Below are 17221 nucleotides of genomic sequence, written 5' to 3' on the forward strand. Positions count from 1 at the left end.
ATAGAAATACTGCGTTGTATGCCCAGCATGCTGACAGCACAGGGGAAAAAAACCAATAAATGAATAAATAAATAAATAAATCTTTTGGGACTGATTTTTATTTGGTCTTAGTAACTGAGGAGTCCTCTGAAATACCCCTTTAGTGATAAAATGCTTAGTGTTTATCATCCTGTCTCAGAATTACAAATATAATTTTACAAAACAAAGACAGAGACAAAGAAACTCATGCCTTACCTGATCTCCAGCTATCCTCCACAACATGCTGAATCAGCCCCCCCAGAAACGGGACCCTCACCAGCTCCAGCTGCTCCAGGTTCCGAGCTGATGCCAGGCCAGTCACCAGGGGGACGTATTTGAGGGAGTTGGTCGGCCCTGCGCAGTTACGCATCACAAACGTCCGTAGGCTGACACACAGGAAGTCCTTGAAAGGCTGCGGTTTGGTGAGACGCACCCACTTCAAGTAGAGGTGCCGCAGCATGGACACGCAGGGAATCTCCGGAACGTTCACGCCTTAGGAAAGTCAAAAAACTGGTCAGACAACCGACCCCTGGATGCTTATTTGTTTATGCTAAAACAGCCAGCTTTTGCCTTTTGTGCAACAAGTAAAATGTGGATTATAGTTCCGGTAGCCCTCCAACTCATAAAAAAACAATAAACAGCTCAGTGCAGGAAATGAATATATGAAACAAAACTTCACCTTGTATTCTGTAGGAATCAACCTTGTTCACAAAACCTTCTTTAATTATACATCTATGGGGTGATCATTCAAATCAGCGAAGCAAATCAGTCAATCATCAATTGCCTCCCTCATTCGACTAACATGTCACAATCAACATATTTTGCTTTTATTAGGACAACAAAAATAAAAATCCAAATGCAAATACAAAAACTTCAGAAACGCAAGTCAATCTTGATAATTAAAACCAACAAAGCAGTACTGCAATGCTAAAATAGGGATTATAAAAGAAAACTTAATTTGCAAAATTAAAAAGGGTAGGATCACTGTTCATTAAGTTTGTGCCCATGATTTATAACAGTTTGTAGCACCTCGTTGAACGCTTTACTATTGCAAAACATTCCACTCTGCTGCAGCTTCTCACTGTGTGTCAAAGCAGTCAAATTGAGCAAATCTAAATATTATTTATGATGGGAACTGACAGGACTGGGTTAAAAGATAGTAAGCCTATCCTCACTGAATGATTGTTGCGCACTTTGCTGTTGATGCAGAAATTAACGTCTTTATTAATTTGTGTTGTTTAACTTTTCTCTATATGTTGTCCAGCAAAGAGTATGATTTGCCCTGTACACTATATTCTACTCACCCACTAGGTGCAGGGTTTGGATCTTTGCAGTTATGGGGATAGTGAGTTTATTCTCGGCAGGAATGGGAAATGCCCCGTTGCGGTTGCGGAACTTTCCAAGTATGTGGACCTGGGGCATGTAGTTCCATATCGCCTCCACCAGTTCAAGATGGGAGGTCTCCACGCCCTGATAAAAAAATAAAAGAAATTGGTAGGTAGGTAGGTAGGACTGTTATGAGAGTGTTCAAGCTCAGGGGCAACCAGCATCCGCCTATTGCTCTTAGTCAACCTGTCCGCACGTGTCTCGCTGATTGTAAGTGAGAGGACAGGACAAGGCTTCGGCTACTGGATTAGATATTTGCCGATCCGGTATCACACTGTTTATGACTGGTTTCATAGTTGGTGGGTTCACCATTTGCCCATATTGGGCCGACAAGTTAGCATAGTCAGCCATATACTTACCTGTATATAATCTTAGTTCTTGGACTTCGAGACAAAGAGGGGATTAATACATTGCTATCCATGTATCTATCTATCAAGTGAGCATGTTAAGTCTCCACACACACACACACACACACACACACACACACACACACACACACACACACACACACACACACACACACACACACACACACACACACACACACACACACACACACACACACACACCTACCAGTAGGTTTGGACAGGCCTGCAGTGCCTCCAGTACTCCGGGAATACTGAAAGCTTCGTAGCCTCTCACCCGTCTCCTCTCCAGGTAGCGGGGATGGAGGCCGTAGAGCTGCTCCAAATCAGGCATCTTCTTTAACAAGAAAAGGAAGCTGCTATCAGTGAAACCTAGAGGAGATATTTCAAACAATTACTTCAATGCAGAAGAAAAATAAATCTGTATGGAATGATAAAATCGAAATACCAATACTGTAAACCATACAAATACAAATTTTAATGCCGCTTGAATTCGTGACAAACTGCAAATGACCGTAAATCGCTTATTTTGTCCCCCATATCATTTCTAACTTTAAATATATTCATACCAAGCATTATAAGAAAAAAATACACACACACACACACACACAAACACACACACTCTTACTAGCACTGATGTTACTTGTTGCAATTGAAGGCTTCGTCAACATTGAGTGTGTGCACAAATGTACACCTCATGTCTGTTCCATGACAAAGATTACAATATGTACTGCATTAAAATGTATCTTGTGTAAACTCAGCCAAGGTGCATTGGGGATTAGATCACATAGGCGCACACACACACACACACACACACACACACACACACACACACACACACACACACACACACACACACACACACACACACACACACACACACACACACACACACACACACACACACACACTTTTTTTTTGCATAGTTTCAGCTGGCATTTTGTACCTGTGTATTTTGACTAAGAATTGCGTAATTGGTACACAAAATGCGTGCAGGTTGGCAGGTCTGCTAACTGCGTGTGGCTATTAGTGCCGGTGTGTGAATTAGATGCTATTTGCAACAAGGTTCATTTGCATATAAATGGGCCAATTTTGCACCAAATGTATGAATGATACCTAAATTAAATATGCGCAAATAGCACCAGCCACCGAGACAATATTTGCAAGGTAGCGTAGTTAGCGGTGCAATTCACCATTTGTGGGTGGGTTGTGAATTTGACTCTTTTTTTCTGTTATTTGTGCTGGTTCTGGTTCACCCCAGAGTGTTTTTTTTATTGTAAATGTATTTCCTGTAATTTAATGAAACAGTGCATTAGGCACGGTTCCACATCTCCGATCAGAGCGATCTTTTCTCCAAACAAAGCAAATAAAAACTGTAGATGTATTTAATTTACTCTCTGTGAAGCAGATTCCAGATCGCTTCTGAAAATATCCCGCCTGTATTCTCACGGTCCGGTGGCAAATGCCCCCGTCCTGGCACGGTCCGCGAGCCAGTGGTTGGGAACATCTGCACTCGACATTACGTCGGTGATGGTCCGGTTTATTTTCCATTTTCGTCACGACATCTGAGGAATTACTGAACATTCTGGTCAAAGGGGCACTCTCCCTTTTACACACAGTGAAACACACCTGGTGAGGGAAATGCGCCGTGCGCTGACTGCCCTCGTTCGTCTCCACCGACTTTGCACACCGTTATAATATATTAGGAATCTGTCTCTTTAATGTGTGTTCACTGTGCAACTAACTGGATAAACTTATATTGAACTTTATAGCTCATCACATGTGAAATGATTTGCTAACATTAGCCAAAACATTTATAATATTTATAAAAATAAATACAGAATCGAATGGCAATTTCAAGATTTGAGTAGTGATTCCCACCCCCCCACCCCCTATTCAAATTTCGCTCCTGCAGCCGCAAACACGCCCATAAACTTATGCTGGTGAGTGCAATTTGCCCTTGTTTTTCATCTGATCACAATTGTCCATGTGTGGCAAAAAGTAAATAATCTGTGTGTCAGCCCGCTGCAGTCTCCATGGAGTGTACACACACAGGCTTTTTTCGTTTTGTACAATTAGGAAAAAGTAAATACATCTAAAATAATTAAAACCACACTGTTTTAATTTGTTTCATTTGGAGAAACGGGAAACGGGCACGCACAGTGGATCAGAGCAGAGATGCGTATTGGAGTCTCCATGTACGCTACTGTTCTACACTTGCCCGTTTTGCGAATTATCAGTGTTAAATAAATATAAAACTTAAAATATTTGCCGCACAGTGGTTATTTTCATTTAAAGTGTTTAATGAAATGTTTAATGCCGGTGCTGCTCTGGCGCCCAGGGGGTAAGCTGTTTTTTTTTTCCCTTGCAAAAAACCTGCAAGTGTAATTAACGGACTTGTTTGGGATATTTTTTTTATTTGGTGCTATGTGGTAGCATTCTTTTTTTTCAGTAAAATGTAATTTATATATTTAGCCTTAAGACTGAATTCACATGAAGAAAGTCTTATTTTGATTCAAAAATTTGTACATTTCAGTTTATTTATAGCTTTATAAAATACATTATAATTGTGAAGGCAGTTTTCTGCTGAATTACCAAGTGCAATAAAATAATAATGTGCTCCCAAAAATGGATGAATACTTTTGATAAATAATCGTGATCACAACATTGAGCAAAATAATCGTGATTATCATTTTAGCCATAATTGTGGCTAAGTAGACCCCTAGGTAGACCCATGAAGACCTCTAACCTGGTATCTTGCTGAATATCAGAATGCATCGTAGGACCACTACCATGGAGTATCAAAACATTCTGGCATTCGGCAAAAAATTCCAATAGGTAAGAGGTTTATCCTCTTCAGTATTCTTGGCCTTAGAGCCAAAGCAAGCATTTACTGCCATCCCAGTGTACTTAATTGAAATACAACCAAACTTTCAACCGATTTCACCTGTCCATGCTGCAGCTTTAAACTTGCAATGCAATTTGGACATATACAGAGGAGACACAGCAGGGTGTTGCACGTGTTCCATAATGTTATATTTTTACATGGTGGGTTAGAGTCATCTGGTACAGACAATAATTCATCCATTCAATACAGTTTATTTACTGTGGTAATAACATTTAATTTGGTACCAAACCCTAGAATCAACTAGTGTGCAGTACTGTTGAAATACCAGAGGTACTACACCACCACTCAAGAATACTACAAAGACTTTTTTTACTTATCAGTGATTGTAGTAGCGATATAAATTACCACTTGTACCACGAGTAATAGTACTATTGCTTGAAACAGTCCTGATAGTAACGCCAGTCGCAGTCCTTACCCGAAGGCATATACTCCCACCAGCGACTAGCGCAGAGATCCACCACTTTGACCACTCTGAGGTAGAGGGTAACCGCCTCTCGTAGCTTCCTGGAAAGACACTCCATGCACATGATGTCCTTCATGGGCAGATACCTGCTCACAAACACAACTCATTAGGAATGGAATGGATAGAATCAAAAATAAATTACTACAAGTGCGTATAACATTATGTAGAGCAGGACAGATTCAAAAACAGATATATGTACTGTATACTCAAATTCTGAATCAAAACTTAAACCGTTCTAATGAGATTCCTTCTCACACTGGCAACAGTTAAAGTTACATTTGTGTTATTGTCGCACATTAAATGTTTTGTTTCTGCAAATGTCTTATTTTACATTCATGGATTATTGGTGAGTAAATAATGAAGGATATTCATGTGTTTGTTTCTGGTGGAGGTGAAATATACCAGTTGACTTAGGAATGTTTGTGTATTTTCATTCAGATGTCGGTCAAGCTTTCAGTCTCCTGAACCGCCGTGAATACCAATAGGGGTTCAAGTAAACAATGTTCTACGGTGAAATATGATGAAGCTGGAATGGTAGAGGAAGAGGTAGGTTCCCCTACCTGAATATGTGACAGAGGACCTCGTGTGAGAGCTCATTGATGTAGTCTTTGGGCTCGTCTTGTCTCGGGACCCGCTCCCGAGCTCCACTCAGCCCGACGGGCTGGATCTTGGTCGACTTCCTCCGCGGACCCATTGCCTTTGGGTCAAGGGCGAGTCGCCACAAAACTTCCCTCCCTCGTCCTTCGACACAAAAACAGCCAGGTTAGCTAGAACCCCTATGAACCCCCGAAAGTGGTAATAACAGGAAACATTGACGGCGGTAGAAGGGAGAATGGGAATAGACAGAGGAATCCATTTGGCCTGAAATCTGATTGAGTGGCATCAATGAGCCTGAACTAGCCAGCATGCGGTTTTGATGTGGTTCAGTGTCCATGACAGTGGGTACACTCTCTTCCAGCAGCTCACACCTGGATAGCTTCAAGCAATTTAGCACTACAAATGGTCTGGTATTTGCAAAGAGTGGTATTTTGTCAAAGAATTTAAATTATTTGCAACGCCCTGGTGGCTCAACTGGATGAATGTGTGTCCCAAGTCAGTGGGGTGCCTTGGAGCGAGGTTCGGATCCGGATCCTTCCTGCGCATCTCTCCCTCTTTCTACCACCTACTTTCTGTCTCTCTCCACTGCTCTGTACAATAAAAAGCAAGTGAAATAAAAACCTTCAGGTAATTTTTTTTTAAGATATGTTTCTTCAACTTAAAAAAAAAAAATAACAAAGAAAACCTATGTTTAGTTCACTCTCCTCTCCACTAAAATAACCAAATATTTCAGAGAGAAAGAGAGAGAGAGAGAGAGAGAGAGAGAGAGAGAGATTATCGTTGAAATCTTCAGGTGACGTTAAGTCAATCCATCCACTGTTGCATCCAAGCAAGGGAATTTGTGCAAATAAATATTTTGGTTGAATTTACAGATTTACCACACTGAAGTCTGAGAAATCGGTCACCACATCATCAGACAGATTAACTCCTAACAGAAGACCCTCTGGACCCATGACGGAACCAACCAGAAGTGTCTGCAGTGAGACTGGAAATATGTTTGGCAGATATTTAAAGAGTAACATGTTCTTTTGACAGAAAAATATAGGAATTGCAAAGTTGCCTGTCTCATCATGGTATACGATGATAATAATAACATCATCATCATCATTATTATTATTATTATTATTATTATAATCATCATCATGGTACGGCATTAAAAACATAATCAACTAAAATGAAAGATAACTAGTTGAGTTTGTCAAATTCTACACTTCCTTTTCTTTACAAGAAATGTACTACTCGTGCAAATCGTCAACATGTTATTATTTATCAACCAAGAAAATGGCATTTAACGGATTTGGTATAGAAAATAACTAATACGGCGACGTCCCCAAACTGTTTCGTAGCCTACAAGAGTTAATCAATGTCTTTAGAGGAAAACACCTCTCCAATGGGTGATGAGTTGCTAAGCATTTAGAGTATGCATCGGTGATCTCTTCAATTTTGGCTTAAACATAAATACAAACACAGTGGTATGTGGCTGAGAAGGTGTAGGCAGTTCTCTCTGCATAAAGTATCCTGCTTTATTTATTGAGGTATTTGTCATATCCAGTGTTTGAAATCAAGTTGTAAGCTATATCACAGCAATGAACCTGAATATACAGTGTGTGCCCCACCACCGCCAATACTTTGATCGCAAATCCGAATGCTTCAAACACAGTGCCAAAAAAAACACATTTTACTATACCGTGACCATAGTTTTAGGGGCACCCTATGTGGCATGCTGGATCACGAGATAGTGCTGTCAATTTCACGTGTCTAGTCGTATGTAAACATGAAATCAGTTGGTACACTTTATCTTGGGCATGACAGTTTACCATGTAGACGAAAGCAGGGAAAAATATATTAGTCTTGATGAAGTGAGCCGTGTATAAAAGCATGTCGCCGTCGCATGACTTTAAGACTCTGCTTAACAGAGGTTCGGGCGATAGTAAACGGCCAGAACGTCATCCGAGACAACGGATGCTGGTAAAAAAGCAAAGCAATAACAAAACCACTCGGGGAGTTGGAGCTCATCGTTAGCTATGTTAGCTTCACAATGTTATTAACTGGGTCTCAATCCTTCTTTATCGATTGAACAACGTGGCATCCAGTTCGAGAGCAAGCGTGACACTTCCAGGTCGTCGTGGTTTAATCCTTCGTCCGGTCACACTCGTTGATGTTATGGTTCTTAGCTTAGCATGAAGTTGACAATAGTCTGGCAGGGCTAGCTGGAGTGTTTAGCTAGCCGCACTGTCTAGCCAGCTCTTAGTAAACTAGCATAGGCTTCGCCAACAATTCTACCGACAGCCGGTTACGGAACGCAAATGAACACAAAATAATTACGTATTTTGATGACAACACCACTAGCACATCTCTGTTAAAAAAAGCCCCACAACATACCGTTTTTATGTCCGATGTAATGAGTCAGCCGGACAAAGACATCCAAAAACAGTCCCGCGGCGTCATCGCGTTCACACACTCACACACAAAACCGTGTGTGGGGAGACTTAAATGTTTACAACACAAGCGGCGTTCAAGTCCCCCTCGTAAACTGGGAATTCATAAACCTCCGAAAAAAAAGGTGACGACCCCCCTATGTAGAAACGAAATAAACCTAAACCCGTGGTTTGTACCGTTGTTGAGAGACACCTGTGAGGTCCACTGTAAGGACGCGGTATTAACAGACGTGTCTCCGCACTCGATTGGGCGAACACGCCGTAAAGTGGCCATGTCCCTCCTGTTCTAAATTGCGGATACAGCAGAAACTGCCGTCGAGTTCCACCTACAGGCGATACACACAGTAGTAGTATTTAGTCATGAGCCAGTATTCAAAATGACTGGGGCCAATTTATACCACAATATCACCTTCTGTACGAAAGTATTATTATTATTATTATTTTTTTTTTTTTACCACATTAATTTATGAATAGTGTTGTGTTTTTAAGCATTAGCACAAAAGGGAGGGTCCCTGACAATGTAGTACTATACTTGTCACTTGGTGGGAAAATGATATAACAGGGTATAAGTACTCAGCTAATAATAATAATAATAATAATAAATATAGCTGGGGCCAGCAATACATGGGATCCACTATCAACAGCAATTACAATTTTTCTAACAGAACGTAGCATCAGTTTGTGCTGTCACTCATCTTTAAATCAGCATAACTCCTAAAACAAGTTACAATTTTCGGAGTTTCATTTTAACGCAGCATCAACTGACGTAATGAGAGTGAGTCCTGGTGACACGTAGAATTACTACTACAAGTTGATACACTTGTTGCGTGTTATTACTTTATCCTAAAAAATAGAACGTGGCTGTCTACCTGTAGTCCACGGAGTCCTGCCATTCCATTCAAATTTAATAAATACTGCATGTACCTCAGAGACATTTCATTAACTTTTGGACACGATTCCGACAGGAGGTGCAAGCGAACTCCATGTGTGAGGACACAAACACAGAATATGTTTTTGACTGTTTTATACTTCTACAGTTTGTATGTTACGACTGGTTTGAATGCCAAAAATAATGAGGGACACGTCACCGGGTTAGATGTGAGCAGAATGCATTTATTTACGCAAGCTGGCTAGGTAAGCAGGTAAGATGATACACACACAGGCTCATACATGCACGCACGTACGCACGCACGCACACACACACACGCACACACACACATGCGCGCGCTTGCAGCAATACCACGAGTATGGGCTTCCCCCGCCCTGACGCACCTTACACACCCTGGACCCCATGCGATAAGCACCTGCTTAAAGCTGAGGAGATGACATCACCGATGGGGCTGGAGTCTAAATACTGGAGGTTTCGCCTTTGGAGTGATCCAAGGCAGCGCCGCCGCAAGGAGAAGGAGGTAACTCCCACAGGAGGCCACACACCAGATGCAACTTCCAGCATAACTACGACTAAGCCAAAGACAAAGAGCGACAGCAAAAAGAGGCCTACAGGCAAGACAGGGCTAAAGCCAGGGGCCAAGAAGTAATTACCGGACAGTAATGATGCACCCATGTTAAGCAAATGGTATAATATGAGAAAGAAAGATGTTGTTACCAATGTAATGATGATGTGGAAGAGTAAGGGACAACAAATTTGTCTTGGTGTGGGTAAATATATATGAGTATGTAAAATAAGGCCTTTTTTGCTTCTTTTTTTTTTAAATAAAGCTGTACAGTTTGATCAGGAATGTGCAAATGTTCACTATAAAACATAACAGTATGTGCAATGTGCATGGATAATATTCCAGAAGAATATGGAATGTGCGTTAATCTAACACATTGACATACCCATTCAATTGAAGGCATACAGGTCCGTGTAATATCTATGGGGGGAGGGGTGAGGGTCCGTTTCAGTGGCAGCCAGTTGCGGACGGGAAGAAACTGGTCTTGTTGCGAGAGGTTTAGGCTTTGTTGGACCGCAGCCTCCTGCCACAGGAAAGTATTTAAACCAGTTTGTGTTCAGGATGGGAGGGGTCAGCCATAATCTTACCTGCACGCCTCAGGGTCCTGGAGGCGTACAGGTCCTGGAGAGATGGCAGATTGCAGCCAATCACCTTCTCAGCAGAGTGAATGACACACTGCTGTCTGCGCTTGTCATTGGTGGTAGCAGCAGCATACCAGATGGTCATGGAGGTGTAGAAGTGCATCATCATCATCTCTGGCAGGTTGAACATCCTCAGCTTTCGCAGGAAGTATTTCCTCTGCTGGGCTTATTGATGATGGAGCTGATGTTCAGCTCCCACTTAAGTTCCTGGGAGATGATAGTTCCCAGAAAGTGGCAGGACTCCACAGTGTCGACTGGGGAGTCACACAGGGTGATGGGGTGAGTTGGGCTGCGTTCTTCCTGAAGTTCACAACCATCTCCACGGTCTTCGCAGCATTGAGCTCCAGGTTGTTCTGGCTGCACCAAGTTACCAGATAGTCAAGCTCCCATCTGTAGGCGGATTCATCTCCACCAGAGATGAGTGCAATGGGGGTGGTGTCGTCCGCAAATTTCCGGAGCTTGACACACTGGTGGATGGAGGTTCAGCTGTTGGTATACAGGGAGAAGAGCAGAGGAGATAGAACACAGCCTTGAGGGGAACCGGTGCTGATGGTCCGGGAGTCAGAGACGTGTTTCCCAGCCTCACGTGCTGCAGACAAGAAGTCTGTGATCCACTTGCAGGTGGAGTCAGGTACGCTCAACTGAGAGAGCTTATCCTGCAGAAGAGCTGGGATGATTGTGTTGAGCTGGGATGAAGGCAGAGCTGAAATCCACAAACAGGATCCTGGTGTAGATTCCTGAGGAGTCCAGGTTCTGGAGGATGAAGTGGAGGGCCAAGTTTAGTGCATCATCTACAGACCCATTGGCTCTTTAGGTGAACTGTAGGGGGTCCAGGAGAGGGTCTGTGATGGATTTGAGGTGGGACAGCACAAGCTCTAAGGTCAAGTCTCCTGCTGTGGTGGAGGAGGTGGAGCTGGTAGGCTGGGGCTGGTGGAAGCTGTCACAAGGGATGGTGTCAGGACTGTCCCATTGTCTTTCAAGAAACAGTAGAAGTTGTTCAGGTCGTTGTGCAGGTATGAGTTGTTCATGGAGTGAGGCGTTTTTGGTTTAAGGTTAGGGATTTGTCTGAGCCCTTTCCAGACAGAGGCAGAGTCATTGACTGAGAACTGGTGTTGGAGTCTCTTTGAGTGTGATTTAGCATCTCGCACCTCCTTGCTAAACCTTTACTTAGCCACACAAAGAAACATGTATTTATAATACCAGGGAAGTCCGAAAAAAATAGTTAATAAATTTGCAATTAAAGTTTTAATGTAATGTGGGACTTTATGTGGGCTGAGCCTGTGGCGGCCATTTTTGGAAAAAAACGAAAATGTTGGAAAGTCACAGGGGGGATGAGTCATTTGGAAAGTACCAAACAAGTAAATTCCATAGAAACACAAAGAAACATTCAGGAATGACATTGATAGGGCAGCAAGCATGAGTCACCGCTCATGTGATTCATAAAGGGAAGAGAGGTTGCAGAAGGTATAAAAAGAAAGGACAAGCAGAATATCTTGGGATTCTTTGCTCCGGAGAGGACTCGACAAGAATTCCAAGAGGAAAACTACGCTGGAGCAAGAAGCAAGTCTGGGACTTTGTCACCTCAACTCTTCTCTGGAATATTAGGAGACTGGAATCCTCCCAGCGTGGAGTGATTGTTCAACTGAGTGAGGCTACTAGGCTCCATGTACTGGGAGGTAGGCCATTCTGGAGGACATCGCAGCTACCATCGCCGCTGGTAAAGCCAGCCTCGAGGTTACTGATCAGATCCTTCTGCTGGCTCCAAATTATAATTAGGCAAAAAATAGATAGGATAGGGAAGGCATTAGGGTATGTTTTTATTACTTTATCTTTTTATTTTTAATGATTTTGATCAGATTGATTGTTTAATTTTATGAATACCAATAATCACAACCTGTCTGTCATGCCCACAGCCTCCTAGCCCCAAATCTGGACCAGTTGGTAACCCTGGTGACCCGGATGGACAACCAGCTCCGGGAGCACCGGCGCAAGAGGAACGTGCGGACCCAGCTTGTACTTCCTGCTCGTCTGGGACTTGCCGGTCGCTAGCTTGGGCAGCCCCTGAATACTCCCGAAGTCCCCCGAGCAGTTCCGAGCCGGAGCCCATACAACTCGGGCGAGCTCAGACCGCGGTCTTCCCTGTACTGTGGCCAGACTGGACATCTCAGGACCAGATACTCGCTGCAATCGGGAAATGGTTCTTGCAACATAGCGGAGGTACGTACAAACCGAGCTGTCTGTAACCCCACCTCTTGTTCCTTATTAAATGTCGCCCTCTCGTGGCGGAGCCAGAATATACATCTCTCAGCTCTCATAGATTCTGGTGCAGATGAGAGCTTCTTGGAGCGAAGAGCGCTGCACCACTTGGGCTACGTGCCCGTTCCCCTTTCCCTGCCCATGTAAGCCAAGGGCCTGACTGGGACGCACCTGGCCTGAGAAGAGTACCAGACCGTTCCCCTTGAACTGTTGATTTCAGGTAACCACCGTGAGTCCATTGTCTTCTCCCTCAGTGATACACCCAAACCCCCCCTGGTGTTGGGTAACCCCTGGCTCAAGGCCCATACCCCCACATATACTGGGACTCAGGGAGAATTGCCGCCTGGAGTTCCCATTGCCACGGCCACTGTCTCTGTTCCGCCTCTGCCGTGTATCCATCCAGTATCTCGCTGCTCGTGGCCCCTCCATATTTTGGAGTATTCATTGATTCAAGTTTATAATTCTAACCTTGCCTTTCTTCTTTGTCAACGGCGTTCCCATCCTGCCTCCTCAAGCCTGGCTGCCTGTCCTCCTGTCCGGAATCTGGATCCCTCGTTCCTGCCCTGCTTCATCCCATCCAGTAGCCCTGCCTCCCAGCACCCGTCCGCCTGATCCAGCCAGACCGGGTCTGGATCGGTAAAACAAGTTGTTGAACTCCTGTTAGCCTGCTGCCTCTGTGTCGTGGATTTGAGTCCCCCTATACCTGGTCGTAACACTGTCTGTATCATGTTGATTAATTTGCCCTTATTTAAGTGTATTTAATTTACACTTAAATAAATACTTTACCTGCATTTAAAGAAATGGTTTTACTTATCTTTATAGTGTAGAGGAACAAAAGTCACCTAAGTTTGAGTGCCCTTCTTGTAGATGGTAAATGTGGCAGACAAAGGGCCGTGGTCAAGCACCGGCGGCGGACGACAGCGCGGTTCCTTTTCCGCCAAGCTGCCTCAAACCGCGAGGCAGGGAGATTTTTTAAATGGTTTGTCTCTTTTGCGGAGGGGATCGGCGCACGGGCTCGTCAGCAACCAAGCAGCCGAAGCCATTCCTCCTGTGCCGAGGTGATTATTATCCACTGCATTATTATAATAATTATCAGCTTGTTATTTATAATTGTGACCAGCGTGTGTGTGTGTGTGTGTGTGTGTCATCCTCGCCAGCATGAGCTCCCTGGAGCACGCCATGACCAGCTGCCGCCTCTGTGCTGTCCCCTCTCTGTCCCCCCTCAGCTCTCAGGGCGGTGCTGGCCCGGGAAATCAGGGAGCTGCGCAGACGTCTCGGCAGGGGTGCGGACACTGTGGGCGGCCCGGCCACGACCGCCACGACTGTCCTTGGATAGAACATGGCCAGGTGGTCCGGGTCACTGGCCCGCCGGACCCCTCCCCCAGTCGGAAAAGGGCCTACCAAGGCCTACCGAGTACTGGTAAGGCTACAAGGGGGTAGACATCAGGCTTTGCTGGACTCGGGCTGTTCGCAGACGATGATCCAGCAGAGCCTAGTTCGACCCGGGGCTTTGCTGGAGGCGTCAAAGGTGGAGGTTCATTGTGTGCATGAGGATATTTACACGTATCCGATGGTCCGGCTCGAAAATTTTTACAAGGAAAAAAGCATAGGGAACAGGCTGCGGTTAGCTCCCGCCTGTCGCACTCCCTGATTTTGGGCATGGATTGGCCAGGGTTTGATGCGTTGATGAAAGAGGCTGGGGGAGTGCATTCATGGCCGGTAGGGAAATATGAGTGTTGCGTGGTGGACAGTGACGGGAGGGGTAGTCGGCGGGTGCAACAGGTGCAGGGGCGGCGGGATCCCAAGTAGGGTCTACCCCGCCGTATTGACGCGCCCAGACGCCGTGCTCACTCACCCGTATTTTTCTGTGATTAGGGACAGGTTATATCAAGTGAGCTGTGACACTCAGACAGAAGAGGAGATAACCCAGTTGTTGATGCAGAAGAGCCACTGGGAAATGTTTTTCCAGGTAGCTCACCAAAACCCGATGGCCGGTCACCTCAGTCAACAAAACAAAACACGACAGCGGATATTGGCCTGCGTCTATACTCATATGTGCCCTGGCCCTGGTCACGCCAGTCATTGAGCGGGATGAGTTGGGGCTGGAGGTTCAAAAAGCGGCCGATCGCACTGCTGCCCTGTTTAGTGACCATCTCTCTCCGTCCCAGAGGGCGGATGTAGCTGCACTTCAACGTCGCTTCTCTGATGTTTTCTCCTCCCTGCCAGGCCTCAAGTCCCTCATACACCAACATGTGCAGATGACCCCGGGGGTGAAGCTGGGCTCTCGGCCTTATCGCCTGCCTGAACACAAACGCAAGATCGTGCAGGCGCAATTAGAGGCTATGCTGGACATGGCCATATTAGAGGAGTCCACGAGTGACGGGTCTAGTCCCATCGTGCTGGTGGGTAAGCCTGATAGGTCAGTCCAGTTCTGCGTGGACTACCGAAGGGTGAACGCATGACTTTCAGCTCTCTGTGGGAAGCCAGTGCTGTTTAACCCTAACTTCTCTCTCCCTTTCTGTCTGCAGACCGACACGTCGAACAGAGGGCTGGGCACAGTCTTGTCCCAGGAGGTGGAGGGGACCGAGCATCCGGTGCTGTACCTCAGCTGTAAGCTCTCAGAGCGGGAGTTGAGGTAGAGACTCCCATATTAAAACGTTAGAAAGAGCGTATTATAGGATCTAAATTGTTAGCCTAGCCTACATATAGAAACATCTCCTGAGGACAAAAGTATACTTGTCGTTAAATTAAAATCCAGCAACCACACTAACTGGCATTCACGAGAATAGAGCTGTCATTATCTGGGTGCCCTTTGGGTTATATCCTTTAGGTTTTAGGGTTCCTGAGGGGGTATAACTGAGGGCTGAAACAGGGGAGGCTTCAGGAAGGAGACAGTGAGCAACTGGGCAAGTCTATATGCGACCTAGTCCAAGCATTCTTTACAATCCTATACAGTTGTAATACATCGCAGGCTGGAGATGTAACCTGTAAGATCAGGGGTGTCAAACAAATTTTCACCCCGGGCCACATCAGCATTATGGTTGCCCTCAAAGGGCCGGTTGTAACTGTATAAATGTAGCTACTTCTTAACATATTGTTAAATAACTGTCACTGCATTTGATAATTATTTCTTCAAGTGTTCAAATATTGTACATGTATTTACATAAATGTAAAAAAATATATAAGCACATTTCTCTGTGTTATTATAACATAAATCCCTTTAATTTAAAAGGTTAGGAAACCCACATTACTCCATCAATCAAAGATCAAACTTTTCAAGTGAATAACAAACACAAATGTGATCAAACTGAATTTAGTTCATCTTTGTTTAAAACTTTTTTTGTCACCGTTGAGAGGGGCAGAACTATGGTACAACAAATAATTGTGAGCTGCTAAGAACATGTTTGACAGATGTGGCATTTTACAAAAACAAATGGCTGCAGACAGCCTTGCAGAGGGCATACATCCAACTAACGAGAGATGGTTTTGATTACAGTAAACATTTGGCTGCATGAACACATACACCTGTAAATACACTGAATACATTGCTACACATACAATGTAGTATATGTAATTAACTCAATATAACAATAAGGGTTGTCTCAGTTCACAATAATATTGGTCAAGTTCTGGGTGAAGTTGATGAGGTGCACACATGCAGGTGCGCCACTGGTAGTTATCCCCACCAACTTGCATTCCTTGATCACTGACACTGCCTCGTAACACAGAAGACATACCGTTTTTTCTCCTTGAAGCACAAATCTTTCATTAAATTGCCTTCCCCCTGTATCAATTTTTCTCTTGTTGGACATTTTGGGATCATTTCTAGATCTTTTTCAACTCCATCACTTGTTAGAAAACCGCTTTAGTTAAACACCAATATGGAAACATTCCATATTGGCGTTTCCAATCTATTCCAATCCAATCTAGCGGCAGGACGCCGTCATTTCGCTGGTCACAAAATTGACATGCATTGTGGGAGATGTAGTTTATGGTCACTGTATGCTGTAAAGCAGCATAGACTTTTAGTTTAAGACAATCATATGCCTTTTAAGCTCTCGCGGGCCACACAAAATGACGTGGTGGGCCGGATTCGGCCTGCAGGCCTTGAGTTTGACACGTGCGTTAGATGGAGGACTACTCCGGCTAATGTAAGGTGCTGTTGCTGGGAGACTGCGCAGTTTGCAACCAATACAGAGCCATGGTGTATCCACCACGCACCTTGCACGACGTGAATGTGCCCATGCACCCATGTGCGCTCCACAAACTCATCCCGCTCCACCACCCGACCAGAAGTTTTAGAACCTTGGCGTATTGGCCATCCATGAATGCCGTGCTACTTCCGGTAAAACAAATGTTTTTCACAAATTCCTGCTCCAAATGTAGATCGATATGGATCAAACTTGAACAATGAGATGTCTGAGATTTCCTGGTTCTAACAAGACCGTGACAGACAACCGTGTCTGTGGGTCCAGCGGTTGTCGTGAGCCAGACACTTTTAGCCCAAAAAAAGTCAGAGAATAATAAAAACAAGAGCTGCAAGCAGTTATGGGCGGGCCCTCACTTTGTGCATGTCGGGGGTGCACTTTCATGACCATGCGACCATGCTTACGCGAAAGTGCACGGCTGGACGAACGAGTAAGATGTTATTTCCTGCGTGGGGTGCGTGATGGAGGACATGATGTTTTGGATGTT

General features: G+C 44.5%; 2 protein-coding genes across 2 annotated transcripts in view; one reads left to right on the forward strand and one right to left on the reverse strand.

Moving 5' to 3' along the window:
• The window catches only part of fbxo38 (F-box protein 38), a gene marked incomplete at its 5' end in the record, with an annotated part of 48211 nt that extends 42377 nt beyond the window's left edge, over positions 1–5834 (reverse strand). The window contains 5 exons of the mRNA XM_080007675.1: positions 235–510; positions 1323–1488; positions 1978–2141; positions 5093–5226; positions 5701–5834. Coding sequence (XP_079863801.1) covers positions 235–510; positions 1323–1488; positions 1978–2141; positions 5093–5226; positions 5701–5834 — 874 coding nt within the window. The remainder of the gene's footprint in view (positions 1–234; positions 511–1322; positions 1489–1977; positions 2142–5092; positions 5227–5700) is intronic.
• A 7559-nt stretch (positions 5835–13393) lies between these two features.
• LOC307235551 (uncharacterized protein) lies at positions 13394–15496 on the forward strand (the record flags this gene model as incomplete). The annotated part of the gene is made up of 4 exons (XM_080007676.1): positions 13394–13584; positions 13753–13946; positions 14753–14928; positions 15055–15496. 4 exons carry the CDS (start codon positions 13394–13396, stop codon positions 15163–15165), a joined length of 672 nt encoding a protein of 223 aa, XP_079863802.1. The 3' UTR covers positions 15166–15496.
• Positions 15497–17221: the final 1725 nt, after the last annotated feature.

Source organism: Zeus faber (assembly GCF_960531495.2).
Source record: "Zeus faber genome assembly, chromosome: 10".
In the NCBI taxonomy this organism is placed as follows: Eukaryota; Metazoa; Chordata; class Actinopteri; order Zeiformes; family Zeidae; genus Zeus; species Zeus faber.